Consider the following 23,273-nt stretch of genomic DNA (forward strand, 5'->3'; position numbering starts at 1 on the left):
ACTTGTTCAGGTTTTAAGTCTCTTCAAATCTCTGCCCACATCCACCCTTTCACAGCTCTCACCGCTGCCCTGCTATCCACACACACACCCAACACCTCCTGCAGAGCACTGACCATTTGGTTATCTCACAAGCATATCTCACATTTGGTCAGCTCACAGACATCACAGCCCCCGGGTGTGTGCATGTGTGAATGTGTGTGGGTGGGTGTGTGCTGTGAGAAGGACAGTTGTTCTCACATACTGTATGTATGGTTGAGTGATTGAGGAGACATTCAAAGAGCTTTCAACTGACCTAATCACTGTGTGGAGTAGTGATTCTGGAGTGATCTAATCACCTGAATGGAATGTCATTTGCATGATGGGTGTGTGTTTGTGGGAGGAGGGCAGGAGTTTATTTGGTTTCATATGTGCTTGAAAAACTAGTATCACCCGCTGGAAAACTGTAAAAAGTACTGCTGGTTCTCCAGAGTTTGATTTGGAGGACTTACAAATGCCATGATTATAGCAATGCTGCTTCTTATTAATTCTCTTCAAATACAACTGCATACACATTGCTAAAAGAACACTTCTGAATGTGGTCTGAGCATTCAGGTCTCAATGTGTCCTCAATGTGTCTTGAGTGCCGATCGGATCACCCGAGACACATTTTAATGTGACCAGGGCCTAATTTGCATTGGCCAATATGTTTTAGAGTGAATTTAATGCCACCATGGGAAACATTCTATTCCAATTCATTATGTTCTTCTACCACAGTGAACAGCTGTTGGAAAGGAGACATTGTGGATGCCCAGGAAAACAAAAACAACAAGCTCTTGACTTGAACAGCAAAGACCAGAGTTTCACACTTTAATTCAGGGCTGATTTTTACATTATTTTAGGGCTGCTGATTATTTTCATTATTATTTCATTATTCATTTTTCATTAAACAAATAATTGATTGGTATATAAAATGTCAAAAATGCTGAAATATGCCCATCATGATTTCCCAAAGCCCAAGGTAATGTATCCAAACTTGTTATATCTGACAAACAATCTTGAGAGTGAGAAAAGCAGCAAATCCTCACATCAGAGATGCTTTTCACCAATTTAGTTGCCTAACCTTAATATGAGTGGATTACCAGCCTGGTAAAAATGTCAACCGAAAATGCCATTTCAGGGAACCGACAGTGTTTAAATTCACAACTGTAACTGCCTATAAGTCTCTGGTCCATGTTTATCACTCATCATTTTCGCACACCCTGAGAATTTAGGAACTTCTTTACTTTGACCTTTACCCATTTTATTGTGCACTACCCAAATGATTATTTGGGTAGTGCACAATAAAATGGTAGTGCAGTTTGGGTTCTTAATCACTCAATCAGACAATCAATTGATATTATTCATTTATTCCTATTTCAACGGGTTTTGACCCCTAATGGAATGTCTTTACTTTTCAAATGTCTTTCGTGGTCTCCAATGCTGTATTCTCATTTAATTTCAGATGCCATGTCATTCAAACCATTGTCTATAATCATCACAGACAGTGTCTTCTCACAGTGGGAGTCATTTACAAGCCCTCCTCAGGAGAGCTTGACTTCCTGGGTCTTAAGTGACCTTTTTGTTTCCTTCACCAGCTGCAAAGATTTGACCTGTTTGGAGAATAGTCAAAGGAGTGATGAGATTGGCATCCCAGATGAGCCCCAAAATTATTGTGGCATTTTACCTTTTGCACTTGATTTCAATGAAGAAAGAGACAACTCTCAATGATTATTATATTATTGTCACACTTACTTTAATGCTCAGTGCATGATACACTCATATTCGATACAGACATACGAGCTGCTATAGAGGAGTGATCCCCAAAGAGTGAGGTGAATATTTTTAATCTGTTTCAGACCAACTTCTAGGGGTTGTTGTGACTACTCTATGCATGAGTATAGCCAAACAGACATGTCAAGATCTGTTTCAGAATAAACACATGTTCTTTGTTTCTCTTTCACACAGGAACATATTGTTCAGACGCACAAACATGATTTCTATGATTATCACTAAGCATTTTAACCTTTCACAAGTTCAAACAAGAATTTATACAATGATTTCCCTCACAGGGAAGGGGCCCACAACATATTTTTGCCCCTTGGCCACCCAGTGGGTTAATGTAATGGCCCTTTACCTTCACCATACTTCAACCATACTGTATTTACCATGACCATAATATTTCTCTAACCTTAGCCAAGTGTATTTATTTGCATAAATACAACCTTGCTTTAGTTGCCCCCTGATGTTGTTATAAAAAACAAAGACAACATTGACAGTGAATGAACCGCAGTAATGTTTAATGTGAACATTTTGTTCTATTGATAATAAATTAAATCCAGGTAGCATTATGTTTTCTCCAAAACATTTACCAAAGCAAATCAGCCTTGAATAATTATATGAATATATCGATTATAAGAGAGAATTGGATTATAGACACACCTCAGTATAGTACATGTGGCTATTTGACCAACTGGATTCAGCTGGTTCACACCCGCACTTTGAACTGCGACTTTATCATGGTGGAGTGCACCTCAGTGTCCCTGGTAGCGTTTGTTTTGGTAGGCTAGGCTGCTAGAGGGGTGGGAAGGGGAGGGGGGTTGGGGTGGGGGACCCAAGGCAAAGTGGTCTTTTATGAGGGGCTAGAAAATGTACATGGATCCCATGAACAGTTGTGTAATACCTTAAGGAACCTCGCCCTTGTTGGCTCCTCATTGCTGTCCAGTGAAAACCATGTATCTCCAATTTTGTTGATTTTGAAATTTTCACATGAAGTATTCCCTTACGGCTTGAGAGAATTCTCCTAGTTTTTAAATTAAAAAGATTAAGTAAATGATCAAATTAAATAACCCATTACCTGACAAAGGCATTGTCATGAAGCTGAAAACAGGGATGTTTTTCTAAGCTCACGCAAGGTTTTGAAGATACATGGTTTTCATAGGACAGCGACACTAGCTAGGTGAAGAAAAGGGGGGTGGGGGTGGTGTCTGCAGGGCAAAGGGCAACAGCAGAGTGAGATTTTTCCACAGCGAAAGGGAGAATGTTGCACAGCAGGAAAACGCAACACTCCTCGAAAAGGTGAGTAGGGGGCTGGACTACTAGTCCTCAGGGTACTCAAGCAATTTAGTATGTTTATATTTATTTCTAACATCTCACAAACAAGTAAAAACAAAAAAAACAAAACAAGGATAACAAATAAAATGAGCAGTTAACATATACTAATAAACAAATTCTGATAAACAACATAAATAAATACTATATGTCTGAAAGGAGTAGGAAGAAGTATCGATATGGTCCAACCTCTCCTTCATTTTCTGCCTCTATAGTTCTATACCTTATGAATTCTCTGTATAGAGTATTTTTCTTTTTGTAGTACTGAGACAGATTTATTTTAAGTTTTAAAATCAAAGCAGCAGAAGCAGAAATATCCTGATTTTTAGTCCCTGTAGGATTGAACTCCAAAAAAAAAAAAAAACACTGTAAAGTCCACACCTTCCATTTTTCTGTTTGAGATAACCCGTGTGACATCATCAGGGTTATTGTCTCAGAAGCCTGAAGCTTTGAAAAGGTTACAAAAAAGGAATATACAGAGAAGCAGAACAGCAACAGCAGCAACAACAACAATAGATACATGACTAGCAGCAACAAACAGCAACAGCTGGAGAAGGACAGAGGAAGGACGCCAACACGTCAGCATGGTTCATGGGGTTTCCTGCGGATGAGAAAGCACAAAGAACTCCAGGGAAGAAGTCAAGTTAGTAACATGCATTAATGGTAAAAGAATACATACAGATGGAGAAGAGGAGAGAGGAGATCAGTGCATCATGGGAAGTCCCCCAGCAGTCTAGGCCTATAGCAGCATAACTAAGGGCTGGTCCAAGGCGAGCCTGGTCGGCCCTAACTATAAGCTTTATCAAAAAGAAAAGTTTTAAGCCTACTCTTAAATGTTGAGAGGGTGTCTGCCCCCTGGACTGAATCTAGAAGATGGTTCCACAGGAGAGGAGCCTGATAGCTGAAGGCTCTGCCTCCCATTCTACTTTTGGTGACTGTAAGCCTGCATTCTGGGAGTGCAGTGCTAGTGGGGAAATAGGGTACTATGAGCTCTTTAAGATATAATGATGCCTGACCGTTAAGGGCTTTGTATGTGAGGAGAAGGATTTTAAATTCTATTCTTGATTTTACTGGAAGCCAATGCAGCAAAACTAAGACAGGGGAAATATGATCTCTTTTTCTAGTTTTAGTCAGCACATGTGCAGCTGCATTCTGGACCAACTGGAGAGTCTTTAGAGACTTGTTAGGGCAGCCTGATAATAATGAGTTGCAATAATCCAGCCTAGAAGTAACAAATACATGGGCTATTTTTTCTGCATCTTGTTGAGACAGGATGTGCCTGATTTTTGCAATATTACGTAAGTGAAAAAAGGCAGTCCTTGAAATTTGTTTTATGTGGGAGTTAAAGGACATATCTTGATCAAAAAGAACTCCCAGATTCCTGGAGGCCAGGGTAATGCCATCTAGATTAGCCAAATCATTAGATGATGTGTTTCCAAGATGTTTAGGGCCAAAAAGCTTTGCCAAAAAGCTTTGCCAAAGATTCCATTAAGTCTCTAAAGCAACTTATTTATTTTATATTTATTTAATTTTTGATGTGTTTTGAGGTAGTTTGGTTGTATTTATTATATCTTTTTTGAAAATGATCATGATATGATATATTTTCAAGCTGTGATGTCTGATTTTTGTAATTGAGTTTTGTAAAAACAAAAAACAAAAACACAATGCTCCTCCAGAGTAGAACTCCTCATGGTAAATAAATAGGTTTAGATGTGTAAAATTGGTGGAATGCCCCTTTAAACTCTGACATTTAGAAATGATAGGGATTCCCCCAGAGGCTTAATTAGCAGGAATAGTCTCCCCTGTCTGAATCACATCAGTATGTTTACATGTACTTAAGTAACCAGGTTACACAGAGAAACTATACTAATGTTTCTTATCACATGTCATTTTTAGGATGAGAGTCCTGCAGACTATCATCAAATGGAGGTCTACACAGTAGCCTCATGTCTTTATCTTTGCTTAAACTGGAAATACCTGAACCTCTCTGGTTCCTGCTCTGGAGTTCTTCCCTGACACTGGAACATACTTGAATAGAAGGCAGCAATGAAGGGAAGGACATTAGATAATGCAGATACAACATGCGTGGTAGTCACTGCAGCAGTACAGCACGCCTGCCAGCCATGCTCTGGATCCAATAGACTTTGTTTATAGATTATCTTTTACAAGCGTATACACATGAAGTCTAAAATCAATTACTTTTACACTGGGGCTCTGTTTCTCACCCCTAATGCACATGCAGAGGCATTACATATTTTCCTATTCAATTGAAACAGAAAACATTTAGCTCAGCATGTCTTTAATGCTTTTCATCAATCATTTGGCAAGTACTCAACCAACTGTTGGTTCATCTTGCAGCCGGTGTCATTGACGGCAGAAGACTGAAGATAAAGATTTCACTTGTCAACAATGTCTGAGATGATGTTAGGAACAGACAACTCCTGTTAGAAGCAGTAAAATTCAGTATGAGACAAACGATTGAAATAACTAAACTAGAGAATTACCCATTTTTAGTTCATTTAATTTGTAAGATAGAATTAGACAATTCTTTGGTTTGGGGATGTGCTACATGTGGTTATGGAGTGTTTCTGTGTGTTCTGGGTTGAGTTTTTATCACTGTTGCAAGTCTCTCACACTCTGTCTTTTAGCTCTCTGGCACCATCTGCTGACAGAGTACATAAGACATCCCCTCTTTCAGGATGGCCTGATTTCTCTGACCCACTTTACGCATACACAGTATTTGCACTGATACACAAAGCACCAGCAGTGGTGTAACTGTCGCCAGTGACTGTTCTCCAGCCATCAGACCCCCACACAGATTTCTCCATCAGTTCAGAGGACTTTGCTGTTTAGACAGTGTGAAATCATTCTGGCTCAGTGTAGCTGGATGGATAGATCCAACATGATGTTTCCCCCAGCTATTTCATGGCAGATCTGCTTAGTCATATCAGCTATTTTCAATGTTTTATTTGAATCTAATTAGTACTAGTAGCTATGGCAAGAGAAGACTTGCTTGCTTGATGGCTCCGTTCCAGCAATTATTTCAAACCAGCTGTTAATAATGTTATTAGTTACACCTGTGTTAAACAACTCACTTTGTCTGCTGTCTATTAAACTTTACTGAATACAACCACCGACGTAGAGATGAACTGCTAGCTTCATATATTAAGATTAAAGTATAAAAGAGATAATAAAATCTGTTAAACATGCATAAAACATAAATACAAATGACTAATAGGAGGTCGACATTACTTAAAGCCCTCCCTGGCAATTGTTAGACCTCTTTAAAGGGGAACTCAATCGATTTTCCACATCAGCGTGTTTCCAGGTGTTGGGGAATTCTACTGTATAAATAAAAAAAGTAGTATAAAGCCTTTTGTGTCTCCAGAGGGAGCTGTGTGAAATCTGATAAATTGCCTCAAGTGATGTTGAGTCAGCGTCAGTTGGGTCTGAAGACCATAAGTTTGAAAATGAAAACAATCTGGGGTTGTGGAGTTAGAAAGAAGTGAGGTTAGCAGACCTCTGTAGCTCTTCGTCTCTGCTGGAGGCTAACAGTTCCAGGCTACATTAGCTGCTACTAGCATAACACACCCCAACCACCCACCGTACTGTATGCGGTTGAGTTGCATTGTGGGTAATGTACGTGTCAGGTAGGAAGGAGAACATCCAGGGTAAAAAAGACAATATCTCTACATCAATTTTGATACTCTTTATTTTATACTGTCCTCTGTGAGTTTGACAATATAGGAGTGCAATGCTGAGTCAACGGAGTACTCCTTTAAAAAACACATAAGTTGTACTCAGTGTTTGAACGGTTGTTTTAAAGGCCTTCGTGTATTCAGTGAGTTTACATGTGGTGGTTGAATGCATGTGCAGACCTTTAATGGGCCAAGAGGATCCCCTTAACAGATGTGGGTGTTATAATAATTAATATTTCAGAAAAATAACATAGTCTTCCCTTAGCTCAGCAGAGAATGTCACCATGAAACAACATTTTCCTTATATGAAAAACATTTTTTGAGTTCCAGTCTGGGTTTATTTTTGAAAGAGAGAGAAAGAGAAACTTGAATGTCAATACTGCACTGTGAGTGAATGCTGCAGATCTCCAGCCACAATGTAGTGATGATGCATTTCATCTCTGTGAACCCTTTGATACACATCTAAAACTATTTCCAATTAACAACACACTTCATGCCATACTAATGGTTATGAGGTCAGTGCAGGAGTACATTCATATACCTCAAATATCCCTTTGAGATGTGATAGTGACCTACTATAAATCTCACAAATGAAAAATAACGCACTGTAAATGTATTGCTTTGTAACTGCATACATGTCGGAGCTGAATATTTGGTACAGGAAGTATTTTGGGTACACCTCCCTGTTAGGAAACTTAGTGTATGTGCATGTTGGTGAGGGTCACTGCTGCGTGTCTTTAAGAGGAACAGTGTGGAAAGAACCCAGGAAACTGTTGATTAACCTGTAGATTTCATCAAGTGATGATGAACACATAGCGTTGACAAATCAAATCTCTTCTAGTTTATTTAAGCATGTCTGCCAAAAAAAAAGAAAAAAAGAAAAATATTTCCATAACACCTGTTGTGAAAAAAACCCATGTGAAATTCCGACGAGGTCTCTAACTGTTTCTAACTACGTCTAATGATTAACTGTTTTCCTCTGGGTGTGCACTTGCTCACCACACGCCCACACTGTTCAAATACAGAAAAGTAGCATTTCACCTATTTCAGGGAGTTGTGTATACATGGTAGGTGGCGTAATGCTTACCAAAAACTATTGCAGTATCTCCTTAGCGGGAAGTGGTGGAAGTAGTGGTTGAAGTGATTGAAGACATACCAGTTTCAGACTGTTGACATGTAGTCAACAACCAACAGCAGGGTTCCCAAGCAGGGTTGGAAACTCTGTAAAAAAACAAAAGGTGAATTTGTCAGTTACACAAAATGAGTTGATTATGTATGATTTGAGTATATGATTAGTTATTTTATAGAACTGTTACATTATTTCTTCCACCATGGTTTGGAAGGAAACATCTTCTGCACAAAAGGTGACATCCTTATTGCTCAGCTGTTATCAGTGAATCCCTTATTAAACACAGACGACAACTGTCAAATCTTCTGTTGTCCTTGCTTCAGCAGGGTTCAGACAGAGCCCAGTAAACTACAATCTGAGGTCATGACCACTTTCAACACAACAGTTCTGAACCCACAGTCCTCCAAGTACGTGGTGTGCATCCTGTGCAAAGCAAGGACATTTTTAGCCTCTGATTTGAGATCTGTGATAATGAATAAAGGAATGAACGGCAAAGAAGCAAAAGGTTTACACATTTCACATCACAAACATTAAAAACTGACATGGATTGAGCGCAGACATTTGGCTTTTGCAGAGTTGTAGAGCAGATAAAGGGGCTGATCGACATGTTTACTGATCTGCTAACTCTGATCAAAGGTCTGTACAGTAACAGTGCACAGAGAGAACAACAGGGAGGAGAGGGAGGTCAGTGAGACAGACAGAAAACAACATGCCAGGGTCATGAGAGTAAAGTTTGAAGTTTTTTTAAAGTTGCACAAATCATTATTTTGTTCATACTAACATTGAATCAAATAACTTTACTATATACTCTTTTAGATCTCTTTTTTGTTTTACAGCACTTTAATTCAGTTTTACAGCATCGTTTTCAGTGAAAAAGCTCTGATAAACACACTGTACCAGCACAAAACAGCAGACAGATGAAGTTAGCAACTAGCTAACAACCACTTAATTCAATTTAAAATGAAAGGGGAAAACTAAAATGAAGCACAAGCGAGAGCAGCTACTAAATCTATCACACAAGGGAATATTATTACTATAAATTTGAAGAATAACCAAAATATTAAATAGGTTCTGTAATCTATTAGCTGTTATTGTTCCTGTTCCTGCAGGTAAGGATTAGTAGTTCTGTGTGCAAACTGAGAACAGATAAAGAAAAGGACAGAAAATTTAAGAAAATGTTTGTCATAGATGATTTTGTGATTGTTGTATTTGAGATGACTACTAGTAAGAGTATATTAAAGATATACATGTAGTAAGACATATACTGTATACCAGATTTGGCTTTCAAATTAGTTGTAATTTGACAAATCATGCTTGTAGGCCGACCCCTAAAAATTAGATTTTGAATGAGCACAGAGAAAATTCCCACTCATGTGAAAACAGCCTTCTAGTGTCAAACTCTGCACATCCGTCATTCTGCACAGTGAAGCTCCAACATCCAACTGAAGGAACACGAAGAAAAACATACTTTTGAGTGGAGGAGGACTTTGAGCATTACATTTATATAGCGCACGCTAACCCTTGTGAGTCTTAATGATTTATAACCAGTGGTTAATGTATGCAAATCATTCACGTAAGTAAAAGTAGAAATACCACACTATAAAAATCCTCTTACTAGTAAAATGTCCTGCATTTAAAATGTTACTTAAGCAAATGTATAGATGTGTTAGCAACAAAATTATTATTATATATATGTTATATTAAAACTAAAAGTACTCAGGATGTCTCCAGATCATAAGTACTGATCTATTACAGTAATATGAGAGTGGTACTTTGATGTTGAGGCTGGTTGAGGTGAAGCTAATTTGTACTACTTCATATACTGTTAAGTGGTTTAATCTAAAACAATGCTTTAAATATTAGATATACAATATTTTATGAACTGATTATATGTTTTGCATCTAAAATCTTTATCTGAAAAGTAACTAGTAACCATAGCTGTCAAACAAACATAGTGGAGAATATTTCCCTCTGAAATGTAGTGGAATGGAAGTATAAGGTGGCACCAAATGGAAATACTGAGGTAAAATACATACTATAGGTATGTTCCACCACTGTAACCATTTTATCTTTCTATTCTCTCTTGACACACCCACTCAACTTTTTGACTTCTAAACATGTTTTCATGTTGATCGATACATTGATTTTGTACAGTTCATCCATGTCTGTGAAAATGGATAAATAACAGACTCATTTGTTAGTCAGTTCGCTCCATGCACTAGGTGCTTAACTTGAAACACAGGAAAATGAATGACAGCCTGCACAATGACATGTTCCTACACACCATTTATTAACAATATTTTATTTCATTGATCCTACCTGTCTACCGTAGAAGACGTATAGGAATATTAGCTTCAAATATTAATAAAAGTCTTTCCAGTTTAAAAATAGGCAAGTCAATATACACTTTAAACTGTTATTAAAAAGGCACAGGATCAAATGTATAAATAATTATTTATCTTATTATGAACCTATTCTCTTTGGAGACAACAGGTTTCACAGGAATTAATAAAAACAATTATGAACTCAGTGTGTATAGCAAATTCACATTTTTTACAGAAATCTCAGAAACATGCATACATGGTCCAAACAAAGTTAAAGGTGCAAGGAATCACCATCTATAAACATACTATTACTGATGAAAATACAACTCTTCTATTAAAATAATCCTGTTGTTATACACACACCATCATTTCATAATTCATATAAAAGTTTTAAAGGTACACCTTCATTTTTTTTTTTTTAAAAATGAAGACCACAGTTCCAAAGGTGAAACACAAATACATGGGAGACAGGATGGATTAGTTTGACTGGCTGATAAGATGAAAGTCTGGATGGAGTGATGAATTGGAGGGAAGGCAGCGTTCATACTCATCTGCAGTGCTTGCTGTCTGGAATGTTGGGGAAACTGTTTGGGATCCAGGTGCTTTTGCAAAGCACCGAACTGTCATGGACCCTCTTAACTGGAGTTCACAGGTTTCCACCGTTTGAGGATTGAACTCGATCCTCAGATTGAAGGTTGGTGTTCCGACTAGCGTACGCTGTACTAAAAAAGCACTGCAGCTGCTACATAAATCTTCTCCCATCACCGGGGTCCACTGGAGAATTAGCTGTTAGCTATTAACATCTAACTATAGAACAACTGTAGAGATCCCTGAAAAACACTTGTGGAGATGTAAAATTCACTCAGTAAAATCCAGCAATATTCATGTACAAGTGAAAGACCTAACATAAGGTAGGTTTGTTTCCAAGTAGAGACGACACAGTAAACTGTCCTGTTTTTAAATAAACTCTAAAATACTTAGTGGCTTGAGAAGAGTTGGCTCAGTTAACCTGAACTAACTGTTAACACTGAGCAGCTGGCTAGCAGATATTGGGGAGAAAAAAAAAAAAAAAAAAAAGAATCAATCAAAATCTTTAAAATGATTTTAACAATGTGGGAAATACTATGAGGAGATGGATATTCATCTGCATCAAGTACAGAACAGGAGTCAGGACGTGGTTAGCCTAGCTTAGCATTAAAACTGGAGGGAAACGAGTCTGGCTCTTTCCGAAGTAAAAAAACGCCCACCAACACCTATTGAAATTTCCTTGTTTACACAATGTATCTTGTTTGTTTAAGCTGTAGATTAACAGAAACGTAAAAATGCAACAATTTGTGTCCACATCCTGGAACTATTTCGTGACAAATAACAGTTTATCAGCGTTTGCTCAGCACCTCTCTGCAGCGTCTCACAACTTCCACTTAATTTCTAAATCAATGTTTTTTTGGGTGCACAGGTTACACAAACATGATGCAATTAGTAAGCTTTAGGGGTATAATAGGTTTTCTGGCTTACAGAGCCATGTACCTAGTGTTTCCTTACCATTTCATGCTTTATGCTAAGCTAGGCTAACCACATTCGGACTCCAGCTCCGCACTTAACGCTGAGAGATTTATATCAGTGTTCTCACCTCACTCTCAGTAAGAAAGCAAACAAGTGTATTTCCATCAGGAGATACAACTTGATTCTTTGGTTGGATTTCAATGAGTAATGTAACCAGGAGGACAGTTAAAAATGTAACTAATAGTCAAACATCATGTAAACTCAAAGTTAATCAGATAGTTCAGTGCTGAAGGTTTAAAAGCAGCACGGACAGTAACTATGTCTTTTCAGCTCTTTTGATGCTGCAAACAACTTGCACAGTTAGTACTCAAGAGTTAAGGACCTCAAAATGGCCGCCAGACAGTGTGTTAGGCATGGATGTATTATAAGAGCTGGATACCGGAGCGAAAACGGTGCCCATTCAGTCCAATAGGAATTGCTTGGCTGGCGCAAATGTCACAAAAGTTTCTAGCTTCCGGGGTTGCTTCCACATTGTGCGGCCCATGGTTCCTGCTTTACATTCACACTTTACATTGTGATGATGTAACAGATTTTTAAATCACTTTTCTTGGCTTGAGGAAGGTTTTACAAATATAAAACCTCCTTTAATCAAAAATTCATAATAGAAAAAGTCATAATTGACCTTGTTTGCAGTTCAAGGTGTCTTGTCAACAGTTTTACAGACGTCTCTTTTACAACGGCAGTCTGTGGGGAAAATGCTTTTTGGGCTGCAGGGAGATTTTTCACTGCAATACTGGAGTGACCACTGGGAAAAACTAGCTGCAAGGCTGAGCGGCGGCGCCATATCCGGGTCTTATAATACATCCGTGGTGTTGTTTTGATCCAAAATCCCAAACATCATCCCTCTGAGAGCTGTTCAGTCTCCTTTTCTTCTGAGATCAAGTCCTCACAGGCTGTAGCGATGTCACCCGTTGGATGGGTGGCAATCTGTTGAAGGAGATTCTCTGATTGTAGAAGGTGATTGGTCCAGTCTTGACAAGCCTCCTCTATTCCAGGCCCCTCCCCTCCATATTCTGGAGGCAGGACAGGCAGTGAGAAGAAGTCAGATAAACTATCTTGAAAATCAGCACCGTGCATGTGGATCTGCAGTGGGAAGAGAGGGAACTTGACTTTAAAAGTCTGTTTACAGGCATTTCCACTCTGTATTTGCATTTAAAAGAGAATATGCAGACAGATGCAACACAGATGGATATTTGTGCAGTGTAGTGTGATCACTGATCAACAGTGCTGACCCTCTGTTTAATCTTCTCTGGCAGGAAGGGACGAATCATGGCAAAGACCGGCCGGAAGAACATTGGCTCGTTGACCAGATGGATTCCTCTAACTTTCAGTGGAAAAGAGTCCTGATGAACAAGCACACACAAACACATACAGGTGTAAAAACACATTCAGCAAGCTGACTACAATGTCAGCCAATCATCTCTATGAAACAACATGGAACAGTAAATAATGCCATAGCAAACCCTGCAAAACATCAGATCCACTCCAAACACGTTTTAAAAGAGATAAAAAGAGTCTGCTTTGAATAATAATTAGCATCTGGTATGGTTTTGGCTATAAACTATTTATGATGATTTATGATGTTGGATGACTTGTGTGAATCATATGCTATGGCCTTCACAGTCTCCAGATCTTAACCCACCTGAACACCTATGGAGTGACGAGTTGACAGCGCTCCCCACTGCCATTGTCAAGTGTTGCATTAGCTATGTTCCTTACATGTGACTGGAGAGATACAATACAAACACCCAAACTTCCTGCTTGTGTTGTAACATGCTGTCATAATGTACTCAGTTGAGTACGGTCACTAAACAGTTACAGTTACTGTACTCAGTTATAGAGCCTGTATAGAGCCCAATGAAATATGTTACTGTGGATGAAGACCCATATGAAGCAGGGCACCATAGCACATAAAGAGTGAAATGTCCGGCTTTATAGCACATAGTACAAGCTGTATTTACAGTAAATCCAACATGATCAGAAGCATTCTCTTTGGCCTACCGAGAGGACGGAGGATATCTTTCTGGCAAGGGAGCGATTAATCTGCAAGGCGTGACCTAAACTCCACCCCTGCAGGTCAAATATGGCTTTTAGACCCCGCCTCTGCGTCTCTGTATCCATGGAGATGATCTCTGATGTCATCAGGCTGACTCTGAACACCTGGAAGGCTGACCAGTCTTTTGGGTTCCACTGGCCTGGAGACAGACAGACAAATGTTACTCGACGTCCAAGGACTACAATCAGTCTTTAAACTTGCATCAAGTGATATGTTTATGTTGTTTTTTATTACTACTACAATCTAAAATGCTGAAATGCACAATTTTACTAAATACTTGACTTTATGGGTCAGTAAATTCATAATAATGTCCTTATAGTTTCATTGAAAGTTTCCTGGAAAGAACCATGTAATTTGGCACTAAAATAGCTCAAATACAGACTGTGTTCCATTGGTACATTTCCAAACAATTATATCTAATTAAATGTTAAATGACCGTAACCTCGAGCGTGTTTTATAATTCAACATATATTAAGAATAAAGCTTCCAATGATAAATGAATAATGAATATATTTTTACTTGGGTTTAAATGGAGCAGTTCTTTCATGGAAATTCCTCTGAGAATCAACAGCTGCTTCTAAACTCAACACAGCTGACTACAACATCTGTGATATAGCTCTTTCCAGAAGAAGCTCAACAAATTATAAGGAATTATTCAGAAATAAGCTGTTTTGCATGGTTTGAGCTTCAGTAAGTGTGAATTTAATGCTCATAATTTACATGGACATTATGAAACGAAGTGATTGTGCCTGGTCTTTGTCTTATGGTAGATTATCCATTATCCATGACCCTGTGATGTTCACATCTGGAATGATAAAGCTTAAAAACAATACAAAAACACATCTTTTATATGCAGAATTACAGCACATCACTGTTTTTGAGTAGAAAAAAAAATCATAATTATCTAAAGATTCAATGACCGTCCACACACATACACATACGTATACTGACCGATCCTGTAGACGAGCACCCTGCTGCCCGTGTGGTCCCGCTGTGGGAGGACAGCATGGTAGGAGGTGTTGAGGAGTCCGAGCACTGAGGAGGGAGACAGACAGGTGCTGATCTCAGGACTCTCCCTCCGCCACTGCTGGTAGTTCAATAAGAGCTGTAATGTACGTAATTATTAGTTTACATATTCTGTTTGTTTCTGTAGAATATACTGTGTTTCATTACTTTTATATATTATATAGACTGTATGTTCTCCTTTGTGTTCAGTTTGGTCTGTTCAGTTTAAGTTTGCATAGCCTGGGTTCAGTTCTGTTTTGTTGACCTCTTTAATGGGCCCATTTGTTACACACCTTTTGTAAATTCTTCTTCTATGGGGTAATACATCCCCCTTTTTACCTGTGACTCCTCGTGCCTGCCAGCTCGGTCCCTTACAGTGTATTAAAGATAATATTTGCGATACACTTCCAGGAGTTGACATGGATCAAATGGTTTTATGACCTTTCATCTACTCGCTTCTCTGCACCAAACCCTCAGAGGAAATATTCACGCTGCAGTGGAGATCAAACAAGAAATAAAAATACAAGCCAGGATGTGAGGTAATGATAAAAACCGGATTCAAATGACTGTGTGTGTGTGTGTGGTAAAAGTCAGTCAGTGTATCAGTGGTTCAGGTCTCCAGAGCAGACTGATGATGAGCTTAGTCCCACTTGGCTGAGTTCCAGCTGCCTTCACATATAAATAAGCAAGTCAGCCTTCCTGCTCTGAGCTCTGAGGTCCCTCATGACACATGCAGTCAGTCATTTCATACTCTTATAAGAGCTGTGTGGAGCCCACAGCAACAGATTCAACTGCTCAAACTGAACACAATCTTCAATAATACTATAGGAATAAATACAGTACAAGACACTGTACTTCCATGCAGAAGTATAAACAACCAACTGGTTTATTAAGTTTTGAAAGAGGATTTTATTTTTTAGTTTAAACTCTAAATCAACTACGGGGCAAAGACTGGACTGTCAGTCTGAGCTGTGAGCTTCTACATGACTGAACATAGACATTTGTTTTGGTACATATCTGCCAGTTGGAGTGAAAGTGGATGAGAGTGTAAGGAGACAGTATTCAGTATGTGACTACATTTTAAGTTAGTATCATTGGTAACGTTGTTATCTGTTTGTAAAGAAGCCAACACTAATCAGAAAAATCACAGCAGGAGACGAGTATTTTCATCGGCGATTAATATAGTGATTATTTTCTTGATCAGTAGGTTGCTTGTTTGGTCTACAAGATGTAAGAAAATAGTGGAAAATGCAAATCACAATTTCACCAAAGATCTTCACTATACTAAAATATAAAACATGTGGGAGGCTGGAACCTCTGATTTGTTGGGCATTTTGCATGAAAAATGATTTAAATTCTTCATTTATTAACAGGATTGTTACAGAATCATTTTCTTCTTCTCTAGTTTTTAGATCTAGGTGTTTCTCCTTATGCAACACTTACCTACAGTTACTTAAAGGGAAGAGAAAGAAGAAAGGCCAAAATCTGTGCAGCAGAGACATCTTGATTTTTAGTCCTTCGGGATTCCTACACTTTCCAAAAACAACTTGATAGCATATTATATTACAGCCTATTGTGAACAATCTGTAGTGTCCAAGTGAATGTTTCTTGGCCTACTGAGTATTATTCCCTGTGACGAGCAACCCCACAGTCAAGTGGACACTGTCAGAACTGCAGGTCATGTGATGCTCTGGGGCCCATATAGACTCCCCACACACATTCATTACCATAGTAACAGCTGTAAAACAACAAACACAGATAATAAGTTTTGAAAGAGTTGTGTCAGTATGTCAGTATGCCATCTTCATGCCATTAATTCATGTACTAGTTGCATTATCCAATTTTCTTAATACATCCACAGTGACTTATGAACAGACTTTGACATTTACAATAAGTGCCCCTTTAAAGCCACTTTGAGTGCAATTTGTTAATTTCTCACTTTGGTGTCCTCTACTGGTAGCATTAAAAAACACATTGTGGCACACAGCAAATGCATTATACACCCAGCTGGACTTAACAGACTAGTTCTTTTTTTGGTAGTTAATAGCTACTTGGTAAATTTAAAAAATACAGATAAGCCCTTTCAAACACTGAGTTAGAGGGAACACACTGTCAATGTGTACAAACGTGAAATATTCTGTAGAAACATGTCAAACTGTGTGCTATTCTTAACACATTTGGCCTTGGGATCAGTTTGTAACACGCCTGGACAGCTTATCTATTAAACATTCACACGCACTCAACCTTTAAACGACAGGTTAAAACAACAGTCAGGAGCCCGAATGAACATTGAAAAATGTTTATCTTGCTGTAATCATTCCTCCTGTTCATACTGACCATTAGAAGATCCCTTCATGATGCACTTACAATGGAAGTGATGGAGGACAAAATCCACAGTCCTCCTTCTGTGTAAAAATGTATTTAAAAGTTTATCTGAAGCTAATATGAAGCTTCAATGTCCAAATGAGTCAAATCAAGTAGATATCTTTCAACATTACAGTCTTTTTAGTGCCAAAGTCCCTCTTTTTGTTACTATACTTCCACCTCAGCTCAACAGGGAAACACTGTCTGAGGAAACACAAAGAGGGAATTTGATGCTAAAAAGACTGTAAATGTGTCAGATATCTACTTGATATGACTAACTCAGACTGATGAAGCCTCATAAAAGCTTCACAACAACTTTTAAATGACTGTGTGGACACACTGTGGATTTTGGCCTCCATCACCTACAATGAAAGCACATTTGAAGAGGATCTTTTAATAGCCAGTATGAACAGGAGGAATGATTACAATGAGGAAAACCTCTTTCATTGTTCATATGGACACCTGACTGTTGAGTTAAGACAATTGAAACATTGTGAACCTGTCCTTTAATGCTCTAACGGCTCTGCGCCGGGATCTTTGCAATCAGCGACAGTGCGCAGAAATCCTCCAGGAAGCTAAAATGTTAAAAAGAAAAGGATTTCTGGTAATATTAGTCTCTTCCGCCAATAAAAACTTTCCAGAAACTACTACAAAGTCTGTGTTACGTTGTTGAAAACTTGAAACTAACTCTGAGCTTCTGGGCTGTTTAGTGTGTTGGAGGGTTTGTTTTTTTCGCTAGAAGGATAGTGGTCTACCTTCAGAGCGAGCTCCACGTCGAAGTCTCTGGCCCGCAGAAACTTGATGAGAAAGCCGTCGGAGAAAGTGCGGACAGCGGACAGCTCGCTGGCCTGCAGGGCTCTCCGCCTCAGGTTGCTCACATGCGGCCCGAGCTCCTCCGCGTCGTCCGGTAGTTCATTGAGCTGAGGCCCGTTCATGTCGCACGAAGGTCCGGTTACATTTCACTGTCAGCGGGCTGCTGGAGAGGAGGGAGATACAGGCTGTATCTAGTGGGAGGTTATATGTGTGTGTGCGTGTGTGTGTGAGAGAGAGAGAGAGAGAGAGAGAGAGAGAGAGAGAGAGAGAGAGAGAGAGAGAGAGAGAGAGAGAGAGAGAGAGAGAGAGAGAAAGAGACTGACAACTGACAGAAGTTCTTAGTACAATTTTGAGGTATTACTTTAAGTACAGTACTTGAGTGAATGTGCTTAGTTACTTTAAACTACTGAGCATTCCTTTGACAGTAGTGAGTACCAGTGTTTTCCAGCAGACATACAGGGATTTGAACCTTCAGCTACTCTCTCACTCCTCTCTGACTTCACTGCTGGCTTTTAAAGAAAAGTGAAAACGTGTTAAAAATGAACAGTCTAACATTTTAAATATGAGCCATAATTCTGTGTGCGACAGCTCCATGTGAAGGTATTCCAGGCACAAGCAGGAGAAGATCCCCAGTATATGGAAGCATAAAATGGCCAAAAAGATCACTAAATTATTCATGTTGAAATTTAAATACCACTGAATTAACAGCACTGAGATATTTATTTTACTATATGTTGTGTTTGTGGTCTGAGTTTCCAGCTGCTTATAAGATTCAAATCTTTATGGCCATTATTTGCTTCCATACCAGGAGCCCATCTGTAAAGTACCTTTTCTAACAACATTTATACATCTTATTAGATAATATTAGTCTATACTGTATGTAAGAAATAGAACTGTGACCCAGAATCAATATGAATTGCAGTTGTGGCAAAATGTTTTAAACCATTGTTGTATGTTCATTATTTTGTAGTATTTATTTCATAAAAACATATTTACCAACAGTAATATTGTATCAGTCATTTCTGGAGGATAAACTTTGTTCAGAAGCCAGAAAATGCTCCAACCACCAAATCCACCACCTCCCCCTGCTGGTATCAGCAGCTACTGCAGACACAAGGCCTCTGCTACAGTAGTACATTATCATCTCTGTTTACATGTAAATAATATTCATGAACCTGCCTTACAGCCTGTCTTTATTGGTCAAAATATATATTTGAATTTATAGATATGTGATGTAATGGCTATAAGATATGATTCCACTGTCAAAAATATATTTCAAATGAATGTCATGACTATGTAGCCTCTAAATGCATGTATATTAAACACTGACTCACATTTTTCTTGACACTGTGTCCAACAGGTTTGTGTGTTGTAGCAATATGGGGATTTATAAAATGGGTGTTGTTTTGTTCATTCCTGTGTGCAAATACGATCTAGAGGGTGAAGTGTTTTTTCATTCAGACAACTCTGATCTGTCCACATTTTGAACATTTGGTTGATTTAAAGTGCATAAAGGTATTTTAATGTTTATCGTCAATATAAACTCTAAAAAGCCCACCTCAGAATGACAAGTGTAATGCAAGCTAATGTTTTTAAAACAGCAAACAAACAGTGTACTGTCATTTACATCATGCCGTTTAACTGCTTCTTCATTTCATTGTAGATTCACTGGCAGCAATTTTTAGGTTTACGTCTACTAGCTTTTGCACTAGTAAACATAAAAAACTTGCAAATCTTTTAGGGCTGTTGTTATGATGGAAAGTTAAAGGGTCAGTTCACCCACATTTGAAAAAACAAGACTATTCTCACATCAACATGCTATCATGCTTGCAATGACAGTGATAATGTACTGATATTTAAGCAGGTATACTGTTCACCATCTTAGTTTAGCATGCTAACATTTGCTAATTGGCACAAAAAACAAAGTATTTTGCAGGTATTTAGTCATAAACAAAAGTATTGGACAAATGAATATTCTGACCTGATGTTGGTAGATGAACAGTCGGGAGATCGGTGTTATTATAATTCATCCTGAGGTGAATTAAATGTGTGCACATTTAATAGCAATCCATCCAAGCCTTTTTAAGATACTTTACTCAAAATAACAAGGGATCACTAAAGTCAGTTGGGTTCATCATCTGTGTACCATTAATGTCTGTACTAATTTTTTTTTACCAGTCCATCCTGTGGATGTAGACATTCCATAGTTAAGTGAAAATGTTGACCTGCTGGTGGCACTAGAGGGAAAGTTGGAGGATGACTTAAGTCAGTAGGATTCATCATCTGATGACCCTGAATGTCTGTACCAAATTTCATGGCAAGCCATCCAATAGTTGTTATATATTTCAAAGCCATGCTACCTCTGAGATTTCTGCCTCTACAGCAATACAATGGAGATAAATGGAACTTCACTTCTGACGTTTTCGTGAAACAAAGGCTTTCTACAGTATTTACTGCTTTATCAGCAGACCAAATCCAACTTCAAAGTGTTGACACACAATAAAACCATACATGAATGTTACGTAGTCATCCCCTTATTGTCTGAGGCCCGTTCATGTCGCACGTAGGTCCGGTTACAAAATGTAGTCATCACCTTATTGTCTGAGAGGCTTTGAGGCTATCTTGAAAAGGTATTCAGGTAGAGCACTGAATATTTGTCATTATTTGCACAAGAATGGTCAACTTTAATCCTAATAGCTTTAATCTATGTATCTTTTACTTTAGAAGAGGATCTTGACAGGTTTTCACCTGAATGTTGAAGGCCCAGTGGGTAGTAAACAGACACATAATCACTAACATCAAGAGAAGAAATAAGACTCCCAGTCACAAACATCTTTCGAGCTTTAGCTGTTTTTACTGAAAAACTGTAACAGGGGTTGGTGAACCAGGCACCTCTGTAGCATGACGCTGCTACTGTACATACAACACCCACAGCACAGTCACTGATTATACAATGCTTCTAATCAATATATTAATCAATATATATAATGTATTGTATAATCGACAGCTCTGGGTCACACCACATTGGGATCAGAACATGGATCAAAATGCTCCCTCTCTGTTTTTAATCATTAAAACATATTGGTTCTGGTATATGGATGCCTGAGAATTTTGATCCAGGTCCAGGTTTTGTTTGTTTCTCACAACCTACTCAACATTACACACACAGAAACCTTTGGGCCAGTGGGCATGAAATGTTTCAGATCATCAAGTATTCAGTAGTCAATAAGACCAAACTTCTTTCAGAAAAGCAACAATTTTATGGTGCAAAATGGGATCAACAGCACGGCTGCGTCTAAAATACGTCAGTGCTGCAGGCCCAGAGGTCCAGTCAGTACTGGCGGATGATGACAACAGCAACTTGTGGTCAACAGGTCTTCCAAACAGATCAGAGGACACACAGTGTCAGGGCAGGCATCACCAAACACCAAATCATTTTAAAGATCAGATTTGAAATTAACAACCCTTCACTTGAAGAAAAAAAAAAAAGCCTTTAAGAGGTTTTGCAACAACACAGCAACTGGGACATCCTGGACCTGCAGAGTGGACAGTGTTGCCATGGGAAACTGAGCTGATGGCTGAAGGACACAGTTCATGTGAGCTCAGCTTAGGCTTCAGCCACAACCCTGTTTAACTATTTATACTTAAAGATCTGAGGACAGGAAACCCTGGAGCTGCCAGTTGTGTTGCTTCCTCGGCAGAGGAGTAGAAGATACTCAGATTCTTCAGAGCTGTTTAACATTAGGACTTCATATCCAATCATACCTCTCAATTCTGATCAAAATCTGAGAATTGCTTCACAGCCGAGCTAAACATCCTCTATACTGGTGTCTAATGTTTTCCAATACAGTACTATCAAGTCAACAGACATTTGAAAAACCAGCTTATCAAGTCTTTCTGGTTTCTGGTGCATCTATTAACTCAAGAGACATTGTGTAACTACTGTGAAGCAACTGATGAGATCTTGGTCAGAATTGATTGGCAGACTGTGATAGACATTTGGAGGGACCTTCAGGTTAGTCAAGCAGACTCCACCACTCTTGAGCAGGGCTGGGTATTGTGGGACATTTTTGTTATACAAGTGCGGATATGATACCCATGTTTTAAGTGTAGCAAAAGTAAGTTTTTTTAAAAAAATCTTCCTTTTAGGAATGAAACAGAACAGAACTCCTTTTTTCATTTAACATAAAATGTTAAATATCTTCTGAACACAAACAGCCACAGTCCAAAACTGGCAAAAAATGTTGATTTAAATTTTTTTTTAAGACCAGACATTCAAAGTCAGCTTTTGGAACTCTCTGATACGGACACATTTTGATACCCAGCCCTTCCCCCTACTGGTGGATATAATTGGACAGCTGGAGAAAAAAAGAGGTTTTGGGGGGGTCACTGTCTGTCACACACTCAACCATCTTCACATTAAAGCAGTGTGGTGTTCATGTGTAATGGGATTGTGAGGCATCACCTGGAATACCGAAAAATGTAGAAACTGAAAATATACACGTCACAATCTCTAACCCTAAAACATCATCTATCAGAGCCTAGTCAGCCTGCCTGCAGCTGAAATGTCAAAAGTTCAGTATCATAAAAAAGTTGAATATGAAACATCGTTAGGCTTGGTTGTGGTATTGAAGGAATGAATTGACTTTATGGGGATGTGACACTGAGGCTGACGCTGTTTGGCATTGTACTGATAAAAAAAAGTCAAAGACAAACTGAAAATTGACCTGACTTCCTCAGTAATTATGATTGTTGCTGCGAACCTATCAATTTGTCCATTTCCTGCATTTGGGTACACATTTACAGCTTTCCTTTGCAGAGTTTCAGTAGATCTCTGGGTGTATTACTGTGAGCAAAACATACATTGGTGCAGTGAGGTTTCATGCGGTAAATTCGTAAAATGATGGCTGTCAGGAAAACACAAAAAAGGTGCAAGAGGAAGCTTACATGCTGCCTGTAAATTAGCAGGCCAAGGTGCAAATATGCTCACAATATCCTGAGTACAAATGGGGCTCGTATCTTCTCACATCCATCCAACTGTCATTATGGAATACGCTGTTCAATACACAGGACTACATGGTGCCCTGAGACGTCAACCCACTACAACTTACATAACACAGGAAAATAGAAAAAGCAAAAGCAAATGTGGAAAACATCTTCCCCAATATGATGAGAATAGTTGTATTTGGTTGTGT

At 38.7% G+C, this 23,273-nt stretch overlaps 1 protein-coding gene across 1 annotated transcript; it reads right to left on the reverse strand.

The window, feature by feature from the left end:
- Window positions 1-12,541: 12,541 nt before the first annotated feature.
- On the reverse strand, window positions 12,542-18,299 carry ttpa (tocopherol (alpha) transfer protein). Its single transcript, XM_042428915.1, has 5 exons — window positions 18,021-18,299; window positions 14,848-15,001; window positions 13,842-14,035; window positions 13,073-13,183; window positions 12,542-12,923 (listed from the first exon to the last, which is right to left on the reverse strand). The coding sequence occupies exons 1-5, from the start codon at window positions 18,198-18,200 to the stop codon at window positions 12,678-12,680; spliced, it is 885 nt and encodes a 294-aa protein (XP_042284849.1). The 5' UTR covers window positions 18,201-18,299; the 3' UTR covers window positions 12,542-12,677.
- Window positions 18,300-23,273: the final 4,974 nt, after the last annotated feature.

The sequence above is a fragment of the Thunnus maccoyii genome, chromosome 12 (assembly GCF_910596095.1).
Source record: "Thunnus maccoyii chromosome 12, fThuMac1.1, whole genome shotgun sequence".
Classification (NCBI taxonomy): domain Eukaryota; kingdom Metazoa; phylum Chordata; class Actinopteri; order Scombriformes; family Scombridae; genus Thunnus; species Thunnus maccoyii.

What these genes read in the sequence shown, in the direction of transcription:
- ttpa (XM_042428915.1), bottom strand. Translation starts at nt 18,200, where the DNA reads ATGAACGGGCCTCAGCTCAATGAACTACCGGACGACGCGGAGGAGCTC. An exon ending in GGTGCTCGTCTACAGGATCG is followed by an intron (nt 14,036 to 14,847) that starts GTCAGTATACGT and finishes GTCTGTCTCCAG; the next exon opens with GCCAGTGGAACCCAAAAGAC. An exon ending in AGATATCCTCCGTCCTCTCG is followed by an intron (nt 13,184 to 13,841) that starts GTAGGCCAAAGA and finishes CTTGTTCATCAG; the next exon opens with GACTCTTTTCCACTGAAAGT.